The following is a 25,103-nucleotide window of genomic DNA, read 5'->3' on the forward strand; positions in this document are numbered from 1 at the left end:
CCTCCCCCCCCCCCCCCACCACCCCCCCCCCCCCCCCTTATCACCTGAATCTCCTCCTAGAGCACCATTGAGTTCTTTTTAACCAAATGTCTCTCATGCCCCTTTCACACCAATGCGTTTTCAGCTTTTGGAGCCTGAAAAGTACCGTTCTTTCCTGTTCACACCGCAGCGGTGCCGCCTCTTAGCTCCGGAATCCGGTTCACTTCCAGCTCCAAAACATTGTCGGTTTAGAAGCAAGAGCTTCGGAGCTAAGAGGCGGCGTCGCTTACGTCTCTCTTATGTCGAGGCGTGCAGGAAACTAAACCCACCTCCCCTGAACATGGGTCGACTGAAGAGTCTCGTCATGCCTGCCTACAAGCAGTAGTGCTTATAAACACACTTTATAAAGTCAGACAGTGAATACTTTAGAGCGGCCGCTGCAGTGTGAGCTAACCGGGAGCTAACGGGAGAATAAACTCCAGTGGACGAGCAGCCAGCACTGCAGCGTTTGCCGCTGAAACACATTAATAAACAATGAACCACGGCACTCTGGAGAAAAGCATAAGGTTGGAGAAGTCGTTATTTAATTGAATCTGACTTCGTGTGATTAAAAGCAACACGATCATCGCCCCGACGCAGTCCCCCATTGTTGTTGTTGTGAACGCCGTTGGGGAGCAAATCAGCGATGTAAACGATGACATCATGACGCAGCAGCGGCAGCACCAGTCGGGCTCTGGGCGGTGTGAACAGAGCTGGAGCAGAAAAGGGAAACCGGAGCTGAACCAGAAAAGCTCTAGCTCGGAGCTAGAAAGGGAAAAGCGCTGGTGTGAAAGCCGCATCAGAGGGGCGTGGGGAGGGGCTCCTTATTTTCATCTAAAGTAACAGACAGAGAATCAGCACTTTGGAAACAGGGCTGAAACAGAGGGGATTATGGGTAATGCTGCAATGATCTGTTTGGAGTTTCAGCCAATCAGAGACAGGCTCTGGATATATCTGAAACCTGTGATAAAAACAGTAACAGTATGATAGGGGACCTTTAAACAATAACCATAAAGTTGAATCTGATCTATTTAAAAATCGGCTATAACATGCTTATCTTTTCCTAACACAACGACATGCTGACTGCAGTGGGGTTTGAACCTGATCCTAACACCAACGCTCTATCCACTGCGCCACACGTCTCTTATATCATACAGCCAGTGAAAAAACGTATTGGAAAACTTTCTACTGCAGTTTCCAGTGCATTCTCTGAGACATTAGACCACTCCCACCAGAGTAGAGAGAGAGAGAGAGAGAGAGTGGGAGTAATGGGAGGGGGGGAGTAATGGAGGGGAATGTGTCTGAAACTGGGACGTCCCACTGGTAATGTCTTCTGAGTGAACAGTTGAAGCTTTTAGATCGCCCTGAACTCTGAACACTGCTGACTTCTTCTCTGCAAAGCTAACGGTAAGAGCGCTCACTCTGCAACACATCTACAGACACTTTCATCACACTGTGGAAACACTTTAGAAAGTGCTGTACAGGGAACAAAAACAATATAGAATAATACAATAGGATAACAACAAGATAACAATCACAATAACTACAAACATATAAAAACACAATAACATTACGTAGATAACATATAGAACTGCAAGATTAACCCTGACCCTGACCCTAGGTTTACTTTTTGTGGGATTTCTCTTCTGGAAAACAACCTTTTTTATATATTCTTTTGAGGTATGTGTTGCCCTTAAATTACATTTATTTGTCAGTTGCAATCAAGAAAACAATCACATGTCTTGGTCACTTGCATGAAATCAAGTAAAAGTCTGACCAAAGCAAATCCAATCTCTTCTTGCTGCAAACTCAACGCTGAATGCAACGGATTATCCAGCGTTTCTCTCCGTGGTAATTTCCCAATCGTCCACCTGGTTTAATTTATTCTCAAATGACTGACATCTGGTTTAAGGAGCACCTCAGAGAGCGACCCGCCTCTGTCATTACGGCCAAAACAGCTGCGAGGGAAATCACGCCCTGCAGGTAAACAAGCTGCCATTAGGTATTGTGTGCCACATCGACAAATAGAGGAGGGGGAGGAGGGTGATTTGACATGTTTGAGTTGATCATCAGCTGGGTTTACCTCCATGAGCGAGAAGAATATTAAAGAAAAACAAAAATACAAGTGGAAAGAAGATTGGGTTGATGTGTTGCTGTATTTATTTTTGCTTTGAGTTGATTATCTGCTGTTAAACAATGAAGAAACTGCGGCTGTTTCTCAGTGTTTTTAGCATTTGCCTGTTTTTGTTCACCCTTTCTAGACGGTTAACTTCAATGAAAGTGAAATAACTGAAGAAAAAATAAGAAATAAATACATAAACACAAGTGGAAAGACGATTGGGTTGATGTAGCGCTTTATTTATCTTGCTTTGAGTTGATTATAGCGGTCAAAAAAAGACGGTTTTTGAGCATTTCCTAATTTTTCTAAATGCATTCTGCAGGGTTTTAAAGTAACTGATGGAGACATAGTAAAGAAAGACATACAATAAGAGAGAGAAGAAGATTGCGCGTGCATGGGATTCCAACAACGAGCAATAGGAGGGTTTTTTCTCCCACAAATATCTCCCTCCCGGTGACTCCCCCCTCTCTCTCTGATTACTCCCGTGTTCAGGAATGTGTGTTTCCATGGGAATCGGTTACCAGCTGTTTCACGCTCGCTGCTCGTTAGTTCAGATGCCTTCAAGTGTCGGGACGTCACGTTTAAGCTCAGCCACGGGGGAAAGGGATTTGCTGACAAGAACGAGGAGAACAATTCCTGCTTTGGGGCCTTTTCTCTGAACGCTTGTGCCTTTTAGTTTGAAGAAAAATGTTAATCTGACAGCAGACGAAGTGTCAAGAGTTTGTGTTTGGGCCTTTTTCCTGTTTCAACGTGACAACACCAAGCACGAGCTGCATAGAGCAATGGATGTTACAGTTTCTTTCTAGCTTCAATCCCATCCAGCACTTCTAGGAGCCAGAGCTAATCAGTTTTGCGACCCAAAAGCTCAAATAGTGGCTGAACTTGAGCAAATATCTGCAAATGTGTATTCATAAGTGAATTAAGGGTAGGGTGTGTCAATGAGTAAAAAACACAACTTTCCGAACCTGCTTTGGAAGGTTCTCCACCCCAAAAACCTAATTAATGATAAGTTAAAAGACAAAATGCTAAGTTTTAAGTCCTTATCCTTAAAATCTGATTATATTCAACCTTATTGTAATTGCCCGTCCAACCGGACACTGCAATGAGTCGACATTTGGGTGTTTGAGCTTCTTTGATTTGCAGAATCATGCCGCAAGAAGTCTTTTGTTTTATATTCATCTGCCGAGGGACGTTTCTCTGACCTCCAATTGAAGAGTTTCCACACTTTGTGAAATTAGACCTAGCTTGGAAACAAATCCCAGTTAAAGCGTCCGGAGAAAGGACTTTAAAGTCAAGGGTCCATGTTGGCATCTTTTCCTGAGTTGTTGTGCATTAAGTCTTCTTGTTCCAACCCTTTATTATCAGTGCCATATGATGCTTGAATTGCGTAACATATTTAAATCCGAGACACTTTGTTTACTCAAGTTTGAAAAGATGGAAATACTCGATCTTTGGAAACGGGCGTTTTAAGTAATTATGTCACTGCTAGTAATTAAGTGTCTTGAATCCAAACTGAGGCGCCTCATAAAACTCCTTAGACCTTTTATTTTCCACGCTTCACGCTGAATGATATGTTTGAAAGACTGCTTCAGAAATAAAAGTGGTGTTATCTCCGTCTTTTGATTCTAGATCAGATTGGTTTTTTTGTCCCGCCTTTCAAGGAAGACTGGAGGACAAAACGTGTCTGCTTCGGTTTGATTGAGGTAGAGAAAAGGCTGCCTAATTGTTGAGGTGGCAGGTCTGGACCAAGGAGGAGGAGGAGGAGGAGGGAGGAAGGGGAGGGGGAGCTGAGGATTCTGGGAAATACCGTGCCAGCTTGGCAATCTCCAGAAAAACTCTAATCCCCCGACAGGAAGTTAGGATTGCGCTGCCGTCCGAACTTGATGTGGAGAAGAAGAATGTGGAGTGTGAAGAGAAAGAGGACATGACATTGAAAACACTTTATAACAGAGAGGAAGAGAGGAAGTTGTGAGCCAAAAGTGAAGAAGGTGGAAACACTGACCAAATGAGAGGGAAGCTAAAGGTGACTCAGTCCAGTTCAGTTGGAAAACTCTCAGTGGCTTCAAGGCTTTTCCTTCAGGAACACCTTTGTTTGTGTTAGACATCACAACTTCACAGTTCGTCTATATATTTCGAGCCAGAGCTTTGAAAACACATCACTTCCTGTGTGGAAGTTGGAAGTGAACACAGAGCTAAAGTCAAATCATTCTGAAGTCATGTTATTAGGAAGCAAAAGCTGCATTCATATATCTAGTTTATGGTTGCATTTCTTTACACACTGACTTGCTGCCATACTGACTTCATAAAGATGATGACGTTAAGCCTCTCACTGTTTACATCCAACAAGAAGACAGACACAGGTCGCTGGAGAGGACAAAATAAAGGCAAACCACAGATTTGAGACTCTGAATGATAACATTGAGGCAGAAAAATGCGCGTTGAATCATTTAACCATAGCATAGAGGCAGGGGACGTGTGATAGCAGGAGCATCAAGGTGTACAAATAGTTGTTTCATACTTTTAGCAGTTATAACAACAAGGTTAAGACACGATAAAACTAGAAATACACATGGAGAGCGCCGGCTTACGCCAATGCTGTTTCCATTGGTGGACAACAACGTGATTTTCTGCCTTGCTGTTGGGATCCGCTCCAACATTAAATACTTGGTTTGGGTTGATACACCCTTCCACCAAGTTGAATGTAAATCAGTCAGGACCTAATCCTGCTGACAAACCAACCAAAACAATCAAAACAAACTCCTAAGAAATAGCTGGCTTTTATTTTTAAGCAACAAAACCATATTTCCAACCTTAAGCCCCACTAGAGAACTCAGAGAAAGGATAGAAAAGACTAATATCTTCGAGGTAAACTGGCTCGGAGCGTTTTCCACCCTAAAGTGTGAGATTCTTTGAAAGAAAGCAATGAGAAAGGAAAGGGGGAAGGGAGTCCACTCAGGTTACATATATCCTGACTTCTTGTTCCCTTTAAAACCCTCTTCAACTGTCCTCTTCTGGCTTGGCTCTTTGTGCTCAGTTTCCTACATGATAGGGATGGCCGGTGGTCTCTGAGACTGCCCTTTGTCCAGGAGATGTAAGGGGTTTCCCTCTGAACTCTGCAGGGACAGACTGAACATGGCAGGTGTCTTGTTGCCAGTTGAGGCAGGCTTCATTCATTGTTCATCCGTACGCCTTTGAAAGGTAAATGCATTATTATGTGAGTATAATCCAGACAGGCAGGTGTGCCTCTAAGGAACAGGTGGCCCTCAATTTGAGAAGATACCTGCAAATGTTGGTGTTTGAACTGAATTCAGAAGAGAATTAAGGGTGGGGTGTGTCAATGAGTAAAAAAACATGACTTTCCGAACCTGCTTTGGAAGTTTCTCCACCCCAAAAACTCAATTAATGATAGGTTAAAAAACTAAATGCTCATCCATCAGATTAGATTCAGCTTCGTTGTCATTGCACATACTACGAGGAAATGCAATTTGCATCCAACCAGAAACTGCATATAGATATAACGAGATAAGGAAGTAGAATAAAGAGCAACAAAGTCCATGTAGGAAAACGGTCTGAATAGAGCAAACAAACACAGGACTTTCACCCAGAACACCTCCATTGAACATCGAGTTATTTAGCTATTACGCCATATAAGCAAGTTACGAAACAAACGTACTTCTTTAATCCAAACCAAGATCGTCTCCTGAAGCTAACCAAGAAGTTTTGTAGTCATCTCACGTTCTGAACATTGATGGAAATGTGTAGAAGTACTCAAGAAACACTCCAACATAACTTTCCGTTATATATCGTACAAATTCTGTGAGTGGGCTTTTGAAGGATGCAGCTTGAATTGAAGGATGTTCAAGTAACACAATAGTTGCTGCAGGTTGTTAAAATAATCCTAAAATTAAATTGGGCAATAACTTTTTACTGGTTTACATTTTCTGACCCCATTTTAAGAAAGTCTTTACGGCCAAACTAAGATCTATTGACATTGTTTCTAGCACCTGTTCGGCCTCTTACATTCCTGTTAGGTCCCAAAAAGATCACTCGCCCATTAAAAAAACAAATGGTCTAGAAGAGTTTCCTTTCCCAACTGTTGTTTGGTCAAACCACCGTAATAGACGTGCTTTGACAGAAAGACCTAAAAAAAAAATGGTTTTCTCAAGTTCTTGGAAAATCAACCCAAACACAGTAAAATACTTAAAAACGATTCTCTGATAATAACTTCACATTTTGTGTGAGTTTCAGTCCTTCTTTGGGTTAGAAAAACAGAGGAGTCTATGGTGCCTTAAGAAGGAATTTCATAAGCTACAAGAAAAAACCGTCCGTCTACAGAGCTCAACACAGACAGAGGAAATCACTGTCTCCTCTCAGAGCCTTTACTTATACATTGGCCTCTCCACAGCCCTTAGCATGCCAGTGTTGTTTGTCTGCACTGTTTGCTGGCACACAGACTGCTACAGGTCGTTTTTCCAGGCCTTCATACCCGCCTGTTATGTCACCTAGACGAGGAAGAAAGAATTCCTCTAAATCTGCTGCCTTTAAAGAGCATGAGAAGCAGGGAAAAGAGGTGGAGAAAGTGAGGGAGATATCTGTGTGAGCGGCACTGCAGGTTGCTTTCCTCCGTAGAGAGTTTACGCTTGCTTACCTAAATAATCTAATTAAATATATTTGAGGGAAAAAAGGCCCCCTTTATGAGCCTGAAGTTTCCCTCTTAGCCTCGGACCTGTTGATTATGAGAGCAGCTTTCCAAATCAAATAATTTGTTTTGCTGTTACGTCAGTCCGTCCTTCCTCTTCTTCCTGCATTTCGGACATCAAGTCCCTCTTAGTTTTTTGCAGGTGACCTCCTCTCTTTGCGATCTGCTTTCAGTCAGACACGCTATTTTTTATTTTTGTGTGTCAGAAATCCCTTTAACGAAACTTCCCGTCAGCAGAACGCCTTTTTCTTTTTTAGTACAGAGATGTTTCCTTGTGTGCAGGTTATTTGGAGACGTCACGATGTTCGTCCTCTGCCAGGGTTTCTGTATTTTTCCACGTCTAAACCGTAACCCATGACTTCTAGTCCCTGCAAATCCACGAAACAGTGGTCACCGTTGTCTTACCTTGAATCTGAATTTACAACCGATGGATTTGTAATTTCCTTTGATAGATGCTTCAATAATCGTGTTGGTTTTTATCACCATCTTGCTGAGACCTAAGAAGCAGCTCTTGTTCTGTTTAAGCCACCTTTCTCTCAATGATCTTGGTTTCTTCCAACATCTCAGGCACCAACACCCACACCCACATCTCTACATCAAAACATCAGCGCAGATCCTTGATGAACCGCGGGAATTAAAGAAAAAAGGACATAGAAAAGCAAGACTTCAAAATAAAACCTTAAATCTCCTAGAATCTTCAAGACATTGGTTTTCTAATTGATCCGGACAAAAAATTGTGATTTCTAACAAATCATTTCAGACTCTGATTTTTGGTCTTATCGTCCAACACATGCTTGCTTTACATCAAAACTCAAATTTGACCTTAAGTTAGCAGTACCTTATAAGCCAAAATGTGCATCTGCAGTCGTGTTGTGATGATAACACTTGCACAAACTTGCTCTCAAGAAAGAATGCTACATCTTATATAACTGGAGAACACATCTGAACATGCTCTTTGGCTGTTTTGAAAGTGTCAACATCAGAAAAAAATGTACCTTGAGGCAAATATTTTTCCTCGTTGTCCAAATGATGGAACAATCTTTTGTCACTGCAGGGTTTGTGAAGCGTGTCGACACGTCATGTGCAAACGTTACCCTTTTCACTTACTCTGTCCAAACACGTTGCTCCATTCAGACGTGCGAGGAGGCCCTCAAATGTCACGTTTAGTTTTCCTCAAGGCGATGTCTTAAGAGCGTTGGCATTCACCGTCTGCTGCACATGTTGAAGCAAAAAGAAGACATTTTTTCTAAAGTTTAATGTAACGTGGCCAACAGGTGCAAACGGCACAAAACACTTCCATTAGGAGAAAATGAAATGAATGAAACGCTGCAAGAAGCCACCAGGGGACACTAAAGAGTGACGCACACAGCTGGGAGACCAGTGGACACTAAAGAGTGACGCACACAGCTGGGAGACCAGGGGACACTAAAGAGTGACGCACAAAGCTGGGAGACCAGGGGACACCAAAGAGTGACGCACACAGCTGGGAGACCGGGGGACACTTAAGAGTGACGCACACAGCTGGGAGACCAGGGGACACTAAAGAGTGATGCACACAGCTGGGAGACCAGGGGATACTAAAGAGTGACACACACAGCTGGGAGACTAGGGGACTCTAAAGAGTGACGCACACAGCTGGGAGACCAGGGGACACTATAGAGTGACGCACATAGCTGGGAGACCAGGGGACACTAAAGAGTGACGCACACAGCTGGGAGACCGGGGGACACTTAAGAGTGACACACACAGCTGGGAGACCATGGGACACTAAAGAGTGACGCACACAGCTGGGAGACTAGGGGACTCTAAAGAGTGACGCACACAGCTGGGAGACCAGGGGACACTTAAGAGTGACGCACACAGCTGGGAGACTAGGGGACTCTAAAGAGTGACGCACACAGCTGGGAGACCAGGGGACACTTAAGAGTGACGCACACAGCTGGGAGACTAGGGGACTCTAAAGAGTGTCGCACACAGCTGGGAGACCAGGGGACTCTAAAGAGTGACGCACACAGCTGGGAGACAAGGGGACACTAAAGAGTGACGCACACAGCTGGGAGACCAGGGGACACTAAAGAGTGACACACACAGCTGGGAGACCAGGGGACACTAAAGAGTGACGCACACAGCTGGGAGACCAGGGGACACTAAAGAGTGACGCACACAGCTGGGAGACCAGGGGACACTAAAGAGTGACGCACACAGCTGGTATGGAGCGCTTGGTGACGTTCAGAGTTAGTCGTCTCATAACTGTCAGTGTTTGTCAGTAGATCTGAGATGACTAGGTTAGCTACGTTAGCTAGCTAGCTTACAGCAGATCTGCAGTCACATCAGAAGGAGTCATGTGATCACATTGTTCAAATAAGACCATAAAACATTTCAGGTAAGTTTCCAACAACAGAGACGCATGTTTCCTCAAGTTGGTGAAGATGTTTCTTAATCTGCATGTGTTTTGGCACGTTGGCGTTTTTTCATATTTGCATCGTTTTTGAAAGTACAGTGCGTAGTATTTTTGGCCGTTGAAGCGCATTTACACCTGCTGGCCACCGTACTATTGTTATAAGAGAAATTGAACTGCCATAGTATTGGTTTTTTATCGCTGACTTTGTGTCAAAGCTGCAGGAATTCAAACTATGCTCAGCCTTGTTTTGTAAATCTTATTATCCCAGCTGATCTCCTGCAGTGTGCACACTTTGTCTCCCTTCTTGCCTTGCATGAGGAATTTACTTTGCAACAGAAACAAAAAACAAGAGATAGATAGAGTCTGCTTTTGTGAGCCAGCTCTTTTTTATATCACGGCAAACGATGCAAAAACACGAGTTGAATGAAATCACAGGGAGGACTTTGATCTCTTCAGCTTTGAACTCTCCCCTTCATACCGTACATCCTTTCATGTCAGAGATCGTTTCGGGATGTCTGGGTGGAACAGCTCACTTGAATAGAGGTGGAGAGGAAGATAACTAAAATGGAGAAAGAGAGGGAGGAAGACCAAGCAATGTCAAGCTGCATTACCGAACAAAGAAGCCCTTATTTAGTGCTTCAGACGAGACGTGATAAAGGGTGAGAGGCAGGATGGAGGAAGAGTTTCCAACAGCGGGCGCTCAGACATCAGATGAGATGAGAGGAGGAAAAGATAGGGGGACTCTCACAGGAAACGTTTTTGTATTGGTGACAGTTATTTAACTATAACACCACAAGTTACGCAAACCTACCTATTTAAGGTCAACCTAGATCTTCTTTCAAAGCTAACCAAAGCGTTTTGTACTCTCCAAAGGTTCTGAACATTGATTGCTTGTGTTTTAAAGAGAGGGAGTGTTTGTAACACGTTGGGATTTTAGACTTTGCTGACCATTTACATGCACAGAAACCTATACAGCACCACGAAAAAGCAGAACAGGTCCTCACAACACTGAAGAAGGATTCTTAATCATTCAAAAGAAGATATGGATGTTTACTAGCTTGGTTGTAAGATTGTAATAACAATTTATTTTGGACTTTGACACTTTGAGTTACTGTTATCGTTGGAAGAATATGTTCCACATGCAAATAGCTTTTTTCTTATATTTACTTTGTATTTATTGACTCGTTTCATCCATATGTGTTCTCCAGTTTAAGACTAAAGCAAGGTAGAGGACAAGTAGGAACCGCATATTAAACCAAATAGCACTGTTTCATTGTTTTATTTGATAAAATGGCCCATGGAACTGGAACAAGTGTCCAAAAGATGGACATAAAATCAAAAATATCCGACTTCCCGTTGGGTTTACAATATGCGTCCAAGAGGCTTTTGTGTGCGTCTCACCATGTTACATATGCCCTCCAAATTCCAGACATGTAGGTGAAAGGACAACGAGGGGCTGCTTCTTGACAAATGTGTAAAGCAAGATAGAGGACAAGTAGGAATCATACATTAAACCAAACTGTTTCATTGTGGAAGTAAAAGCATGTGATGGGGAAATCTAGCTTATAGGTGAAGGCTTTTATTCAGTATTGCACAGATGGCCCTCCTGAAATCACACATCAGGGTCAGAGTCTTTCATATCTGTGTCGAATTTACAGAATATGTGTTGACCAAATCTGTATTCGAAGCAATTTCCCCCAAACAGAAGCCCTGTGGAAAAACGACGAGTTAAAGTACACGGCCTCAGGTCATGGAAAAATGTAAATGAACATAAAGACCTGTTTTCCATCCAAATTGCAGAAAAAACAAGTCGACCCTACAGTTTCTGAATCCTAATTTAGTGAGAGATAAAACCCCCGTCAGTGTCAGACTTTTCAACGAACCCACAAACAGCCAGAGGCGATTTCAACACGAGCTGCGAGTAAACAAAGCAAACACTGAGGGGTTTGTTTGGGAATCTGGAGAGCGTCCATTAGTGTGTAACGGAGAGAGTAGTGTGCAGATGCTTTGGTTGTTTCAAACCGTTTAGGGACTACTATTAACCCTGGTTCTTATCAAACCCTGATACAGATTGTTCTCATTTTGTATTTGAGGAAAGAGACTTAAATATAGACAATGTATTCAGTTTACATACTAACTTTTGTTTTAAAGATCAGGTTTTTTGTCATTCTTGTTGGTAAAAGGAGGTGAAATCAGAAACAGTTGAATATTGTCAATGAAATGCTTGATTTAAAAGCATTTGCTGATTCTTGAGCACTGTGGCTAAAAGACCTCAAAACTACTATGTTCTTTTATGCATCATTTTCATTTAGCCGCTTTCACACCAAGTACTTTGCGGCACTTAGTCCCCGGTACTTGTTCCCCCCGAACTCTTTAGTCCCTGGAACTGTCCTAACAATTCGCGTTCACACCGGAATAAGTTCCCGAGGGAGGATTAGGCAAATGGAGCCGCTGACGTCACTTCTTCTTCTTCTGCTTTGGGTTTACTGGCAGGCCGCAAACCACTTCACGGCGTATACTGCCACCCGCTGTACATGAGGCGTCTGTTCATCTTCCTCAGACATGATGGAATCGACTGAAGTTGTGGTTTTTGTGCTCATGTTATACAGCTTGGTCTCATCACTCCACCGCTCCCATGTTTTCTCTTGTGTTGCCATAAGTTAGTCTCTCTCCGTTGGTGCACCAATAAACAAAATGGCGGCTTCGCAAAACTTTTCGGAGTTTTACGGGGCGTGGTTTGCAATTCGCCCGGTCAATCAGAAATTGTTAGCGTGGCCGACGCACCCACGAACCATTTCCTCCTCAGGAAAGTACCACCTCTCTAGCAGGGACGATCTGGGGGCGAACTAGGAACTAGGCACAGATCCTTTTTGGTGTGAAACCAAATCTCCCCCCCCCCCCCTATCGGCCTAGTTCGGGGGGGAAAGTATTCAGATGTGATTGATTCTTATTGGGTGAAAGGTACTTCACCAAAGTGATATTGGATATATATTTGTCTGATCAGTGCAATCAAGAACATTGATAGAAACAATCACACTGTACATTTTACATTTATACCCAATCTAATATTTAATATTCCTTTCCTAACATACTTATAATATCCTGCTTTATATGTTGTTACTATACATTTGTGATTCCACATGTATATTTTCAACTTTTTTTTTAATGCTATTTTACTTCTATTGAGATGTTTACGTTTTGGAATGTTTATTTCTTGCTTTCATTTTTATTGTACAATGCCATGTCGTTTTATGCTGCTGCAACGCAAACATCTCCCAAATTGGGATCAATAAAGTCCTTCTTATCTTATCTTAACACCACACACGTTTATGTGGCTTTGCTTAATAAGGGGTCTTGTTTGTTTGAACTAGACCGTAAACATTTAATAAAAGGAAACCGTCTGTTTGTCTCCACAGACCTTCAAGATGAAGGTGTGGATCTTCTTCCTCCTGTGCCTGGCTGGCCACGCCATGGCTGCTCCTGTGAGTTATACTGTGTGTGTGTGTGTGTGTGTGTGTGTGTGTGTGTGTGTGTGTGTGTGTGTGTGTGTGTGTGTGTGTGTGTGTGTGTGTGTGTGTGTGTGTGTGTGTGTGTGTGTGTGTGTGTGTGTGTGTGTGTGTGTGTGTGTGTGTGTGTGTGTGTGTGTGTGTGTGTGTGTGTGTGTGTGTGTGTGTGTGTGTGTGTGTGTGGTCTGCCTTTGTCTTTACGAGCATGTTCCTTTCTTTGTGTGTTTTCCTGAGCGTGTGTTTATGTTTCCACCTTTTTCTTTCCTGTGTCATTATCTATTCCCTGTGTGTGTGTGTGTGTGTGTGTGTGTGTGTGTGTGTGTGTGTGTGTGTGTGTGTGTGTGTGTGTGTGTGTGTGTGTGTGTGTGTGTGTGTGTGTGTGTGTGTGTGTGTGTGTGTGTGTGTGTGTGTGTGTGTGTGTGTGTGTGTGTGTGTGTGTGTGTGTGTGTGTGTGTGTGTGTGTGTGTGTGTGTGTGTGTGTGTGTGTGTGTGTGTGTGTGTGTGTGTTTTCCTTTCCAACCTCAGTTCCTGTGTATATCCACTGGTGTGTGGGTGTGTTCTTATTATAGTGTGAACATCCAATTGCTCTCCTGTGTGTACGCTGTCCCAAAGTGTGTGTGCATTTGAAGGTGACATCATCGTCTGCTTCTGACTTCTATCTAGGTGTGTGTTCATGTCCAACGCATTAATCTCTATGTGTTTATGTCTGTTTTCCAGACTGAGGAAGCTGTTGTGGAGGAGCTCCTTATTGCCGAGGAGCCAATTGCTGAGGTCAGTCCAGATGTTCATCTGTTTAAGATTAAAGTATATTTTCTTTCCTTAAAAGCTAAGATGATGCAAATTAAGTAGATATGTAGAATTTTTAGGCCAGCACCATGAGGGAGAGTCTGGATGATTACAGTACTCTGATACAATAAGTGTACCTTTCCCAGATGATGCCTTCAATGTAGACTAACGCTTTTAATAACGTTTGATCTTTAAGGGCTTAAGAAGGTACAGACCAAATTCTGAGTCGATCAGATGAAAACCTTAGGAGGAGTTTATTTAAAAATGGCACGTGGAACTGGAAAAAGTGTCAAAAAGTTGCACATTAAATTCATAATGTCCGGCTTCCTGTTGGGTTTACAATATACGTCCAATAGGCTTTTTTTTGCGTCTCACCATGTTACATATGCATGCCAAATTCCAGACTTTTAGGTGAAAGCACAACGAGGGGCTGCTTCTTAACAAATGTGTAAGAGGAGATATAGAGCCATTTCGCTTGCACTGATAACGATACTCTTAAAATATCGACCTCTTCACCAGTCCTGATACAATCGCAAAAAAACCTACATGCCTTTTAGATGCCATTAGGATCTCAGCAGTTTCATTGATGTGTAAAATGTAACCATAATTGATAGAAACGGTGACAAAAAACACAAAAGAAATACCCAATTATGAACTAAAATCATCTTTTCAAACCCTCAAAGCTCTGTCCTGTGTATGCCGTCGTTACACTGATTGTTTTGGGAAAAATAAATACTTTAGCTCTCATTGGATTTAGATTTGGCATCAGTGAAGTGTTCCTGATCCAAGCAGCTGCTCAGAGAGATGATCTGATCTGTGAGAACATGTTTTAAACTCCGCGGCCAAAGAAGCTTTAGTTGTTTGTTTTTCGTGACAGTTAATAAGCTAAGGAAACTCATTAACTTTGACGCAATCCAAACAATCAAACAAATGTCTCTCAGAGGGGCGTGGGGAGGGGCTCCTTATTTTTCATCTAAAGTAACAGACAGAGAATCAGCACTTTGGAAACAGGGCTGAAACAGAGGGGATTATGGGTAATGCTGCAATGATCTGTTTGGTGTTTCAGCCAATCAGAGACAGGCTCTGGATATATCTGAGACCTGTGATATATGGATGAAACAAAGTATAACAGGGGACCTTTAAGAAAACTCCTGACCTCTTAGGAATTCTTTATTTTTAAAAATAGATAAACAACATTGTCTAAAAACAAGACCCTATATCTCACTGGGTAAGATTTAGAGTTTTTGCAGTGTTTAAGGAATGGATTAGCAAATAATGAGGAGTGAACACATGAAATCCTTCCAGCTCTCTGCACAGTTGTTGCCTTATTATGAGAGACTAACTCCCTTCACTTGTGTATAGCCTGTTGTCAACAATCCCAAACTACCCAAATGTGCCCGTATAAAACCGTTGGAGAGAAAATTCATGGGAACGTTTTATTGCTTCCTGCTCCAGAGGTCCGGCGGGACCCAAAATCCCACAGCTGTTAATTTTAGCTGGTCAGGAAGCCATTACGTTATTCATGTCTTCACCACATGTGGACCCAGCTGCTTGTTATTGCTGGATATTATGGTCTGCTTGGACTTCAGGGAGGAACCTTCTTTAGTGGTGACGTTTTTTTAGGAAAACCAGGGATATTTAAGCGGTGTGGTTTAAAGTGGACGTCGTGAAGAAATAGACCTGAAGACTGGAAACCAACTGCAGGAAGAAAATTATAAATGGCAAAAGTCCACACATCCTTTACTCAAGTAGAAGTACAGATATTCGTGTTTAAAAATACTCTGGTGAAAGTAGAAGTACTGACTAAACTTCTTTACTCAAGTCAAAGTAAAGAGGCTTTGAAATGTACTTCAGTAAAAAGTACCCATAACTAGCAGCTGTTTTAAAGAGTACCTGACCTCCCTTTATATTAATAGAACAATAATGTCATTGTTAGCTAATGAATGTTTCCATGCTGAAAAAGAAAAATGTACTTAATACAGTAAAGAGGTATTTGTACTATTTGTAAAGTCTGACCTCTGACCTCTCTTGTTCCCCAGGAGCCTGAGGTCGGGGCCAACCCAGTTCAGGTTGAGATCGAAGAGTTTGATGAGGCCATTGACATTTTTGAGGAGGAACAGGCTTTTGCTGATAGTAAGTTGTCAAAAAACGTTCTTACACACACACACATACACACACACACACACACACACACACACACACACACACACAAACATACACACACACACACACACACACACACACACCATTGCATCGACTTACAATTCCCTGGAGATTTTTTTTTTTGTAATTCAAATATTGTCACATTATACATGGGAATAACATGTTGGTTACAACAACAGTACAGCAATGTAACAATAGGCCAGCAAGGCAATACAAAATAAGAATAAAATAAAAGGCTATAGGGATATGTCCCATAGGGCATGTTATTATATTATTGAAGATATATGTATCTATTAGCTATTGTTCCAGTCAAATGATTTTTGTTATAGAGTCAATTTTTCCCACTTTCTCTTGAGTTGTTTTCTCTTTGATGTCAGTTTTTCCATCAAAAAGATTTCTTCCAGAATTGTTACCCATTGGTTTTTCGTTGGCGGTGCTTCCTTACCCCAATTCCTAGTGATAGATTCCTCGCTGGATATTAGCCTGGAGATTTACCCACATTTACTACATACAAAAATAAAGTCTTTCCCACAAACTTGTTTTGCTTACCTTGTGGGGACCAATAACTGGGTCCCCATGTTATTGGTGGTCCCCACAATGTCTGAAAACAGGTATATTTATATCACACAGCTACAGTAATAATTTATTTTAATGTTTTATGATTCGTTTTAAGTATTTGATTTATATTTTCAGTCTGCTGGACAATAATAATATTCCCATAATAGTTTCAATTTACATGTTTGATTTATTCACCACACAACACACACATTTGTTTAGTTTTTAAACATGTAAAACGTAAGTTAAATTGACATTAAATTGGTCAAAATTCAAGTGAAGTAAGACTTGTCCCAGAGATTAACAACTTCAATAAAAAAGCCACACAAGAGTTTGCATGACATTACATCACTGCATACACACATAAACACACTTCTAACTAAAATAAAACCTCAAATGAAACACAAACTTCCATAAATCCTTTTCTTCTGTGACTGCGGGTATAAAACTGTGTCTGTTTGTTTCTTTACACATCGAGCGTCTCCACACATTTGGATTTAAATCTGTGTGTCTCTCGTCTGTGTTGTCCATATATGGTTACAGTGTTTAAAGAAACCTCAGACTGGCAAATCAAACATCCGTAATAACAGAGTGCCTCTCCTCCCTCTGTAATTACACGTTTCAGCCAAATGACTGAGGAGCAGCCGCAGGAAAACAGTCCAAATGTACAAAATGTACAAAGAGTACAAAATGTTCAGATATGTAGTTCTGTCTGAGCGTGTCGAAGGATTTAGGTTTGTGGAGTAATAGATTACATTTAACAAGATTACATAATCAGGATACAAAAAAGGTATTCATATTTATGCTGCAGCAACACAAACATTCCCAATTTCAATAAAGTACTTCTTATCTTATCTTATATTATCCATTACAGTTACATAACAAGAGATGCAATCAGATCACTAGTGCAGTTCTAAAAAATATTGGGATTACCCGAGGATTACCATGTTACTATACATTATAAAATAAAGATAAATATATTATAGGTAGACGTAATGCCTCTCTTTTCTCTTGGTTTTCATTCGGGTTTTTTTCCTTCTTCGTTATTTTAAATATCTCTGTTTTAAACACAGTAGATGCAATAAACAAAAACTGCATTTTTAAACTCTTAGGTCAAAGTCAAAGTCAACTTTATTGTCAACCTTTCAGTTTGTGTGTACAGGCAGAGAGATCGAAACACCGTTTCCCACAATCCCGAATACAAAAAATACAAATATATATACAAATATTTATATCCTACATTTACACAATCAACAGACACATTTATACATATGCACAAATTAAGACATGAATAAAAGCACAACAATCAATATATTCAAAATAACAGTCACTTCAATATTTCATCTCTCTGTGAATGATTTCATTTGAGTTTTCTCTGCACACGGCACTGCAGGACAGGAAAGTGTCGGTCTGCATTGGGTCACACGGAAACCGTTTCCTGAGAAATAATTTAACTTCTATTTTTTCTCACAGATCCCTGCCTGGATCACCACTGCAAGAAGGGCAAAGTGTGTGAGGTCGATGAGGATAACACCCCCATGTGTGTGTGCCAGGATCCATCTTCCTGCCCCGCCTCCGAGGGAGAGTACGAGCATGTGAGTCCTGAAAAATTATCTTCAACCTATCTTTAACCCTATCATCTGTTTCGCCTGAAAAACCTGTCCCTATCGTTTGTGTCCACTTTCCTTGTCTTCTCCATGATGATATGTTTTTATCGTGTTCTGTTGCTTTTACCTCTTAGAATATTTAACAAATTGCACGGTGTCCTTGGGTGTCATGAAAGCCGCCGTAAATAAAAATGTATTATTATTAATATTATTAAACTCAGGTTTAAACTTGAAATAAATGGTGAAAAAAAGTTGGAAATGGATGGAGCGATTTCTGATATAGTAAGTATTATCCTACAGAACAGCTGACAGAGAAGAGAGAACATCTGATCCTTTACAACAAACACTATCTGCTCTTTTGAGGGTTTTACTAACACTGTAATCCTGCTAGTAATCCACCATTTTTAAATATAACAGTAATCTGATTACGCCTTTTGTTATGTAACTGTAAAGGAATACCGTTTAAATTAATTGTTTCCCGTCCTTCTGAAGGTTTGCGGCACCAACAATGTCACCTACGAATCCTCTTGCCACTTCTCCGCCACCAAATGCGCTCTGGAGGGAACCAAGAAGGGCCACAAGCTGCACCTCGACTACACCGGACCCTGCAAATGTGAGTTTCCTTCCTTCCAGCATTTCAGATTTTCCCCCAAAGTTAAGGTTCCCTCAAAGCCCTGACTCAACACTCAGACATTTGAGATGATATGTGAAAGGTGCAGAACGTATAAAGGCGGCGTTAGAAGCTCTGATTCAGGCGGAGAGTCTCATGAAAGTGCTCATAACCTCTGAATTAGTTATTTTGGTAGAAGATGCATAATTGTTTTCAACATAATTACTTTGAGTTAAACGCAACTCTAAAGGAATCGCCAGTGCCAGGAGTCATAAGATAAAAGTATATTTTCTAAATAAAAGCTTAAAGGTGGGGTAGGTAAGTTTGAGAAACCGGCTCGAGATACACTTTTTGTTATATTCCATGGAATGCTCTTAACATCCCGATGGCAATGAATATCTGAAGTGCTTTGATAAAAAATCCATAACAAAAAATCATCTGTGGAAGCCGTGGCGCTGTAAAAAGCACGACCAATCATCTGAGCCGGCCCGGCTAAAGTAACTGGATGGCCTACCTGCCTGTCAGCCTTCCATCTGTGCACAAACTTATCTCGTGCCCTCATTGGTCATGTACACGTTCGTGTGTGTTGGAGGAGGGGCTCTGTGAGGAAGTAGCAGATTTTTTCCGGCTGTGTATTTTCAAATTCTAGCGCACTCGAGCTGGTTTCTCCAAAATTACCTACCCCACCTTTAACAAAATAAATATATACAGGAACAAGTATTAGAAAAGAAAACAAGAACAGAAATGAATTTTTGGAGACGGAGTACTTGACTAAAGGCAATGCTTTGTGGAGATATTCCACCAAAGCTCTGTTCCCAGTTGTTAAAATTGTAGATTTGGGGGAAAGTTAACCGCTTTAACGTCCGTATTATTTCCAAAAATGTAAATAAAGTGTTGACCCACCAATACGCAAATAAGGTGCATAATCTCAGAGCGATTAAAGAGGCCCTATATCACTTTTCCCTTTCCTGTAGCGTCTCATATGTTTTGGTGCATGTAAATGGTCTGCAAAGGCTAAAATCCCCAAGTTACAGGACTTTTACTTTTAACAAAGTATGTCTGCTTCATTCCCATTTGATAAAACTGCAGATTTTGTGTAAATATAACGTTTTTAGCTGGAATTATTAATCTCTTTATTTTGAGTTGCAATTTCTTGTTTTGTTCAGATTAGATCACGTTCATTCACTGGTGAGGGATACGATCAGTTCCTGTGTATCTAGTTCAAACTTGTGTGTATGCTAAGTTAAGAGTCTGCAGCCTAGCTTCGTGTGTGTGTGGCGTGGGAGTGTGTGTGTGTGTGTGTGTGTGTGTGTGTGTGTGTGTGTGTGTGTGTGTGTGTGTGTGTGTGTGTGTGTGTGTGTGTGTGTGTGTGTGTGTGTGTGTGTGTGTGTGTGTGTGTGTGTGTGTGTGTGTGTGTGTGTGTGTGTGTGTGTGTGTGTGTGTGTGTGTGTGTGTGTGTGTGTGTGTGTGTGTGTGTGTGTGTGTGTGTGTTCAGTGTCTCGACTCTTTGCCTTGCTGTGATTGATGGGCGGATCCTCACACTGTCTGCTGCATCTGTACAGACACGCAGGCTGCATTTCTTTCACTGTTCAAACTGAACACACACACACACACACACACACACACACACACACACACACACACACACACACACACACACACACACACCCAAGACGAGTCAGGGCTGAAGGGCTCAAATGGAGATCAAGGTGGCGTTCAGTACAGCAGAATAAAACAAACAACGCAGATTATTTTTGTGATCTTTTTTTGTTGTGTTATACAAAAATTGTAATCCTACTAATAATCCCCAGTTTGTAGAAATGTAACAGTAATGTGATAACTGCATATTATGTATATGTTCAACTTTTTTAATGCTATTTTATTTCTATTTGAGATGTTTACATTGTGGTTTGTTTATTTCTAGTCTTTTAATTTCTCTAATGTTACAATGCCTTGTCTTTATATGCTGCTGCAACGCAAACACTTCACACATTGGGATCAATAAAGTAATTCTTATCTTATCTTACAACACACACACACACACACACACACACACACACACACACACACACACACACACACACACACACACACACACACACACACACACCCAAGATGAGTCAGGGTTGAAGGGCTCAAATGGAGATCAAGGTGGCGTGCAGTACGGCTGAATAGAACGCCACGCAGATTATTTTTATGATCTTCTTTTGTGTTTTACAAAACAAATTACACTTTCTACATCCTGATTATTCTGTAACATGCACTCCGTTGCTCCCCGAGCCTTGTGAATTATCCCTCATGTATTAAAGGTGTGTGTGTGTGTGTGTCTCCGCAGACATCGACGCCTGCCTGGACTCAGAGCTGAGCGAGTTCCCTCTGAGGATGAGAGACTGGCTGAAGAACGTTCTGGTGACTCTGTACGAGCGCGACGTGGACAACAACCTGCTGACCGAGAAGCAGAAGCTCAGGGTGAGTCTGGGGTCCTGCTGTAAGATGTGAGGGATCTTTAAAGTCACATTGCTTCTAACGAATGTCTAAACATAGTCAAATCCAGAGATGGCAAAAGTACACACTTCCTTTACTCAAGTAGAAGTACAGATACTCGTGTTTAAAAATACTCTGGTAGAATTAGAAGTACTGACTAAACTTCTTTACTCAAGTCAAAGTAAAGAAGTGTGGGCTTTGAAAGGTACTTCAGTAAAAAGTACCCATAACTACCAGCTGTTTTATTGTGTTGCACTGTTGGAGGAGCTTCTTCATTGTCATAACTACACTGTAGCTATGTGCAAATGACAATAAAAGCCGTGAATTGTTTCATATCCTTGAATCTTGAATCTAGGACTCTCTGGTGATTGCTTTATATATTTTGCTAATGTGGCTTGCGTCTGATGTTCCAGGTGAAGAAGATCTTTGAGAACGAGAAGAGGCTTACAGCCGGCGAACACTCTCTGGACCTGCTGGCTCACGACTTCGAGAAGAACTACAACATGTACATCTTCCCCGTGCACTGGCAGTTCGGACAGCTCGACCAGCACCCCGTCGACGGGTACGTTGAAAAATCCCCTTATTATAGAGAGAAATCTCTGTGTCATACACACACGTATGATAATTACACGTCTTGTTCATCAGGATAATCTCCACATATTAACAACACTTTATGGTTTCTGAAGTAAAAACCTAATGTTAGGCTTTGAAGGAACTACAGCACGGTCACATGACTTCACGTCATCTCCGCTAAGCTAAAGGAGGTTAATGTTGGGCTATAAAGGAACTACAGCACGGTCATATGACTTCACGTCACCACCGCTAAGCTAAAGGAGGCTAATGTTGGGCTATAAAGGAACTACAGCACGGTCACATGACTTCACGTCACCACCGCTAAGCTAAAGGTGGCTAATGTTGGGCTATAAAGGAACTACAGCACGGTCACATGACTTCACGTCACCACCGCTAAGCTAAAGGTGGCTAATGTTGGGCTATAAAGGAACTACAGCACGGTCTCATGACTTCACGTCACCACCGCTAAGCTAAAGGTGGCTAATGTTGGGCTATAAAGGAACTACAGCACGGTCTCATGACTTCACGTCACCACCGCTAAGCTAAAGGTGGCTAATGCTGGGCTATAAAGGAACTCCAGCACGGTCACATGACTTCACGTCACCACCGCAAAGCTAAAGGCGGCTAATGTTGGGCTATAAAGGAACTACAGCACGGTCACATGACTTCACGTCACCACCGCTAAGCTAAAGGAGGCTAATGTTGGGCTATAAAGGAACTACAGCACGGTCACATGACTTCATGTCACCACCGCTAAGCTAAAGGAGGCTAATGTTGGGCTATAAAGGAACTACAGCACGGTCACATGACTTCACGTCACCACCGCTAAGCTAAAGGTGGCTAAAATTAGGCGTGATGATGTTTAGTTGTCTCATTTAGACACTTGCTAGCAACCGCTGTTTTCACCAGTGGGGTATTTGACGTATTTTATGTCGTAGAACACAACGTTAAATCTCTTCAGCTTGTGTAAACCGCAGACCTTATTTTAGGATAACTAACAAAAACACATTTTTTATAAACCTCTGACTTCGAGACGAGGGAATCAGAAGTGCTTAATTGCTGACCAACTTACGGGGCTAAGGACTCATTCCTGCAAAGTCACTCCCTGGAAATTATCATCAAGAATATAAAAAAGCGAACATGGCTATTATTAGTCCATCTCGATGATCATTGGTTGAGGAGCAGACTGAAGATCATTTACTTGCTTCACTTGTTTTAATATAATCAAATATAAAGTTAATGGCTTCTGTTTCCTAGTGAGCTTTTGACAACTCCTCAGCTCATAAAGTACTTCTGTTCATTTAATTCACGATCGTCGGCACACTGATCACAATTTATTTTTAATGGCACTTCATATGAAAACGGTTGCCGACCCCTGATCTAAACCCTCAGAGTCCTTTACCTCACTGAGCTGTAGTAATCAGCCTCTCAGTCTGACAGGCAAGATTTCTCCCTCTCCTTGTTGTAGAAACAGCTTCTAATGTCCGTTAGCTCTGAACTAGCACCAGATGCTAACAACAAAAAATGTATTTTATGGCAACATGAAAGGAATACAAAGTTATTGGATAATATTTCAGGATGCATCTCAGCTTACTGTATCTCTGCAGGTAGCTCACCCACTCTGGAAGAAGTGACTTTGTGAGACCAAAATGAAAGGTGTCTTCAGTGTTTCTGACATATTTCATTATATTTCGTGATGCAGGTACCTCACCCACTCTGAGCTCTCCCCCCTGCGCGCCCCTCTCATCCCGATGGAGCATTGCACCACCCGGTTCTTCGAGGAATGCGACGCCGACAACGATAAATACATCGCCCTGGAGGAGTGGTCCAACTGCTTCGGCATCAAAGAGCGTGAGTATCCACCGTGTGCATGGAGAGGATCACCAAACAACAGAAACATCACGTTTAATACAATGCAAAAAGCATAGAAGAAGAAGTACTTTAATACTATTTAAACATATTTGATTTCTTACTTTAATTGGCTACAGTTCCTATAGTACATCAGAGTAAAATACATTCACTGTTAAAGACGATATGAAAAGCAACAATTGGAATATTAGGTATTGTTTGTTCTTTAATGGAAAACAGAAAAATATCGCAAAAAAAAAGTTTAAAAAGTCGTTTTTTTTGGCTTAATTTTCATGCATTGGAAAAACTATGTGTAGATTTGACTTTGTTGAAATGTATTGTTTTTTTATGCGACTACTCCTTAAATAATCAAAACTCTAACAAACTTAAAAATATTTAAAAATAAGTCAATAGTTATGAATTGAATAAAATGTGTAAGATATTAATTTGCACAGATTTCTGCCCATTCTGAAGAAATATGTATGTTCTTTTAACCCTTTAATTAACAAAAAATACTTGTTTAATACATAACATGTGATTATACATAATGATTATTGATGATTAATTAATTTGATTACATTTGTAAGATATTGCATTTGCACTTTTTGGTCGTTTTTGTGCTTTTTTTATGTATTAATAAGTATTTTTAACCACTCCTGTTACGCTTTATGAAAGTCCTTATTGCCCTTTTAACCAGAATGTGAATTTTCTCATGATTTTTTGAAATGTTTTTGTGTTTGCAGAGGATGTGGACAAAGACCTCATCGTCTAAGTTCCTCGCTCTACGAAGACTGCTCGTCGCTACTAACGGGACAAGGTGCTGATCCCTAAGTTAAAAGATAAATCACAGTAACGGTGCTAATTGCAAAATGGTTCATCTTGTTTTTTTTGTTTGAATAACGACCGTTTCGTAACTATACCACTAAAAAAAAAAAATTACAAAACGTGCACAATCTGTACTCATAACCCTCACATGTTCGTAAAACCACGGTGTGTTGAACCCAGTAAAGAAAGACCTCGATGTAAATGTGTTATATATGTTATGGTTCGTTCAGGGCATTTTAATTGGACATTAATTGGATTTGAGGAGACAAAGAATGTAAAGTGGAAAATAAAGTTTTCTAAATGAATGCTTCCTCTGCTTGCTTTCTCCATAACTAATGTTGTTTAGTTCAAATCTTTGTTGTTATTGTTCTTTTACAAGTTGTTTTTTATTTTCTCCCCAGACGAGGACACGCGTGTTTACACTGATATGAGAAAGAGGATATATTGTTTTAACGAGGGGGAAATCTCGCAGGCTGAGAGTCTTTTCTCATAATGAACATGTTTCTACTGAGAGCACAAGCTTCCCATGAATAAAAGACTATGAAACGTTCTGGAAATCTCTGCATGCTTTCATACCTCTTCTGGGAAAAGTCCTCTAGTGTCACGTTTCTGTCTTTAAAGCATTAGAAATGTCGTTATGAGAAGCGTCTGATCCTCACAGGGCACTTGTTGACTCTGAATGCCGCCGTCGTGCAGCTTTTAAAGAAGGTCTATTCTGATTTGTGTGGTGTTCCCTCTCCTGTCGTTTCCTCTGTCGGGTTTAGTGCATGTTAATGGTCTGCAAAGGCTAACATTCTGATGCAAACTGATTTAACAATGCAAATCCAGTTTAACAAGGGGTGGAAGTAGTACTCAGATCCTTTACTTGAGTCAAAATATTAATACCACAAAATACAAATACTCTGCTAC

At 41.2% G+C, this 25,103-nt stretch overlaps 1 protein-coding gene across 2 annotated transcripts; it reads left to right on the forward strand.

Moving 5' to 3' along the window:
• The first annotated feature begins 1,333 nt into the window (after positions 1-1,333).
• On the forward strand, positions 1,334-24,744 carry sparc (secreted protein, acidic, cysteine-rich (osteonectin)). 2 transcript variants are annotated; one of them, XM_079671591.1, is made up of 11 exons: positions 1,334-1,425; positions 12,654-12,719; positions 13,461-13,514; positions 15,569-15,662; positions 17,721-17,842; positions 18,347-18,467; positions 20,800-20,933; positions 21,362-21,510; positions 23,224-23,372; positions 24,113-24,186; positions 24,596-24,744. In XM_079671591.1, the coding sequence occupies exons 2-10, from the start codon at positions 12,663-12,665 to the stop codon at positions 24,139-24,141; spliced, it is 909 nt and encodes a 302-aa protein (XP_079527717.1). In that variant the 5' UTR covers positions 1,334-1,425; positions 12,654-12,662; the 3' UTR covers positions 24,142-24,186; positions 24,596-24,744. The 2 variants fall into 2 exon arrangements, with proteins under 2 accessions (XP_079527717.1, XP_079527716.1); XM_079671590.1 differs by lacking the exon at positions 24,596-24,744 and having other exon boundaries at positions 24,113-24,499.
• Positions 24,745-25,103: the final 359 nt, after the last annotated feature.

The sequence above is a fragment of the Notothenia rossii genome, assembly GCF_949606895.1.
Source record: "Notothenia rossii genome assembly, chromosome: 3".
Classification (NCBI taxonomy): Eukaryota; Metazoa; Chordata; class Actinopteri; order Perciformes; family Nototheniidae; genus Notothenia; species Notothenia rossii.

Coding starts and splice junctions, on each gene's coding strand:
- sparc (XM_079671591.1), top strand. CDS start 12,663: ATGAAGGTGTGGATCTTCTTCCTCCTGTGCCTGGCTGGCCACGCCATG. Junction 13,515..15,568: donor CCGAGGAGCCAATTGCTGAG/GTCAGTCCAGAT, acceptor CTTGTTCCCCAG/GAGCCTGAGGTCGGGGCCAA. Junction 17,843..18,346: donor CCGAGGGAGAGTACGAGCAT/GTGAGTCCTGAA, acceptor GTCCTTCTGAAG/GTTTGCGGCACCAACAATGT.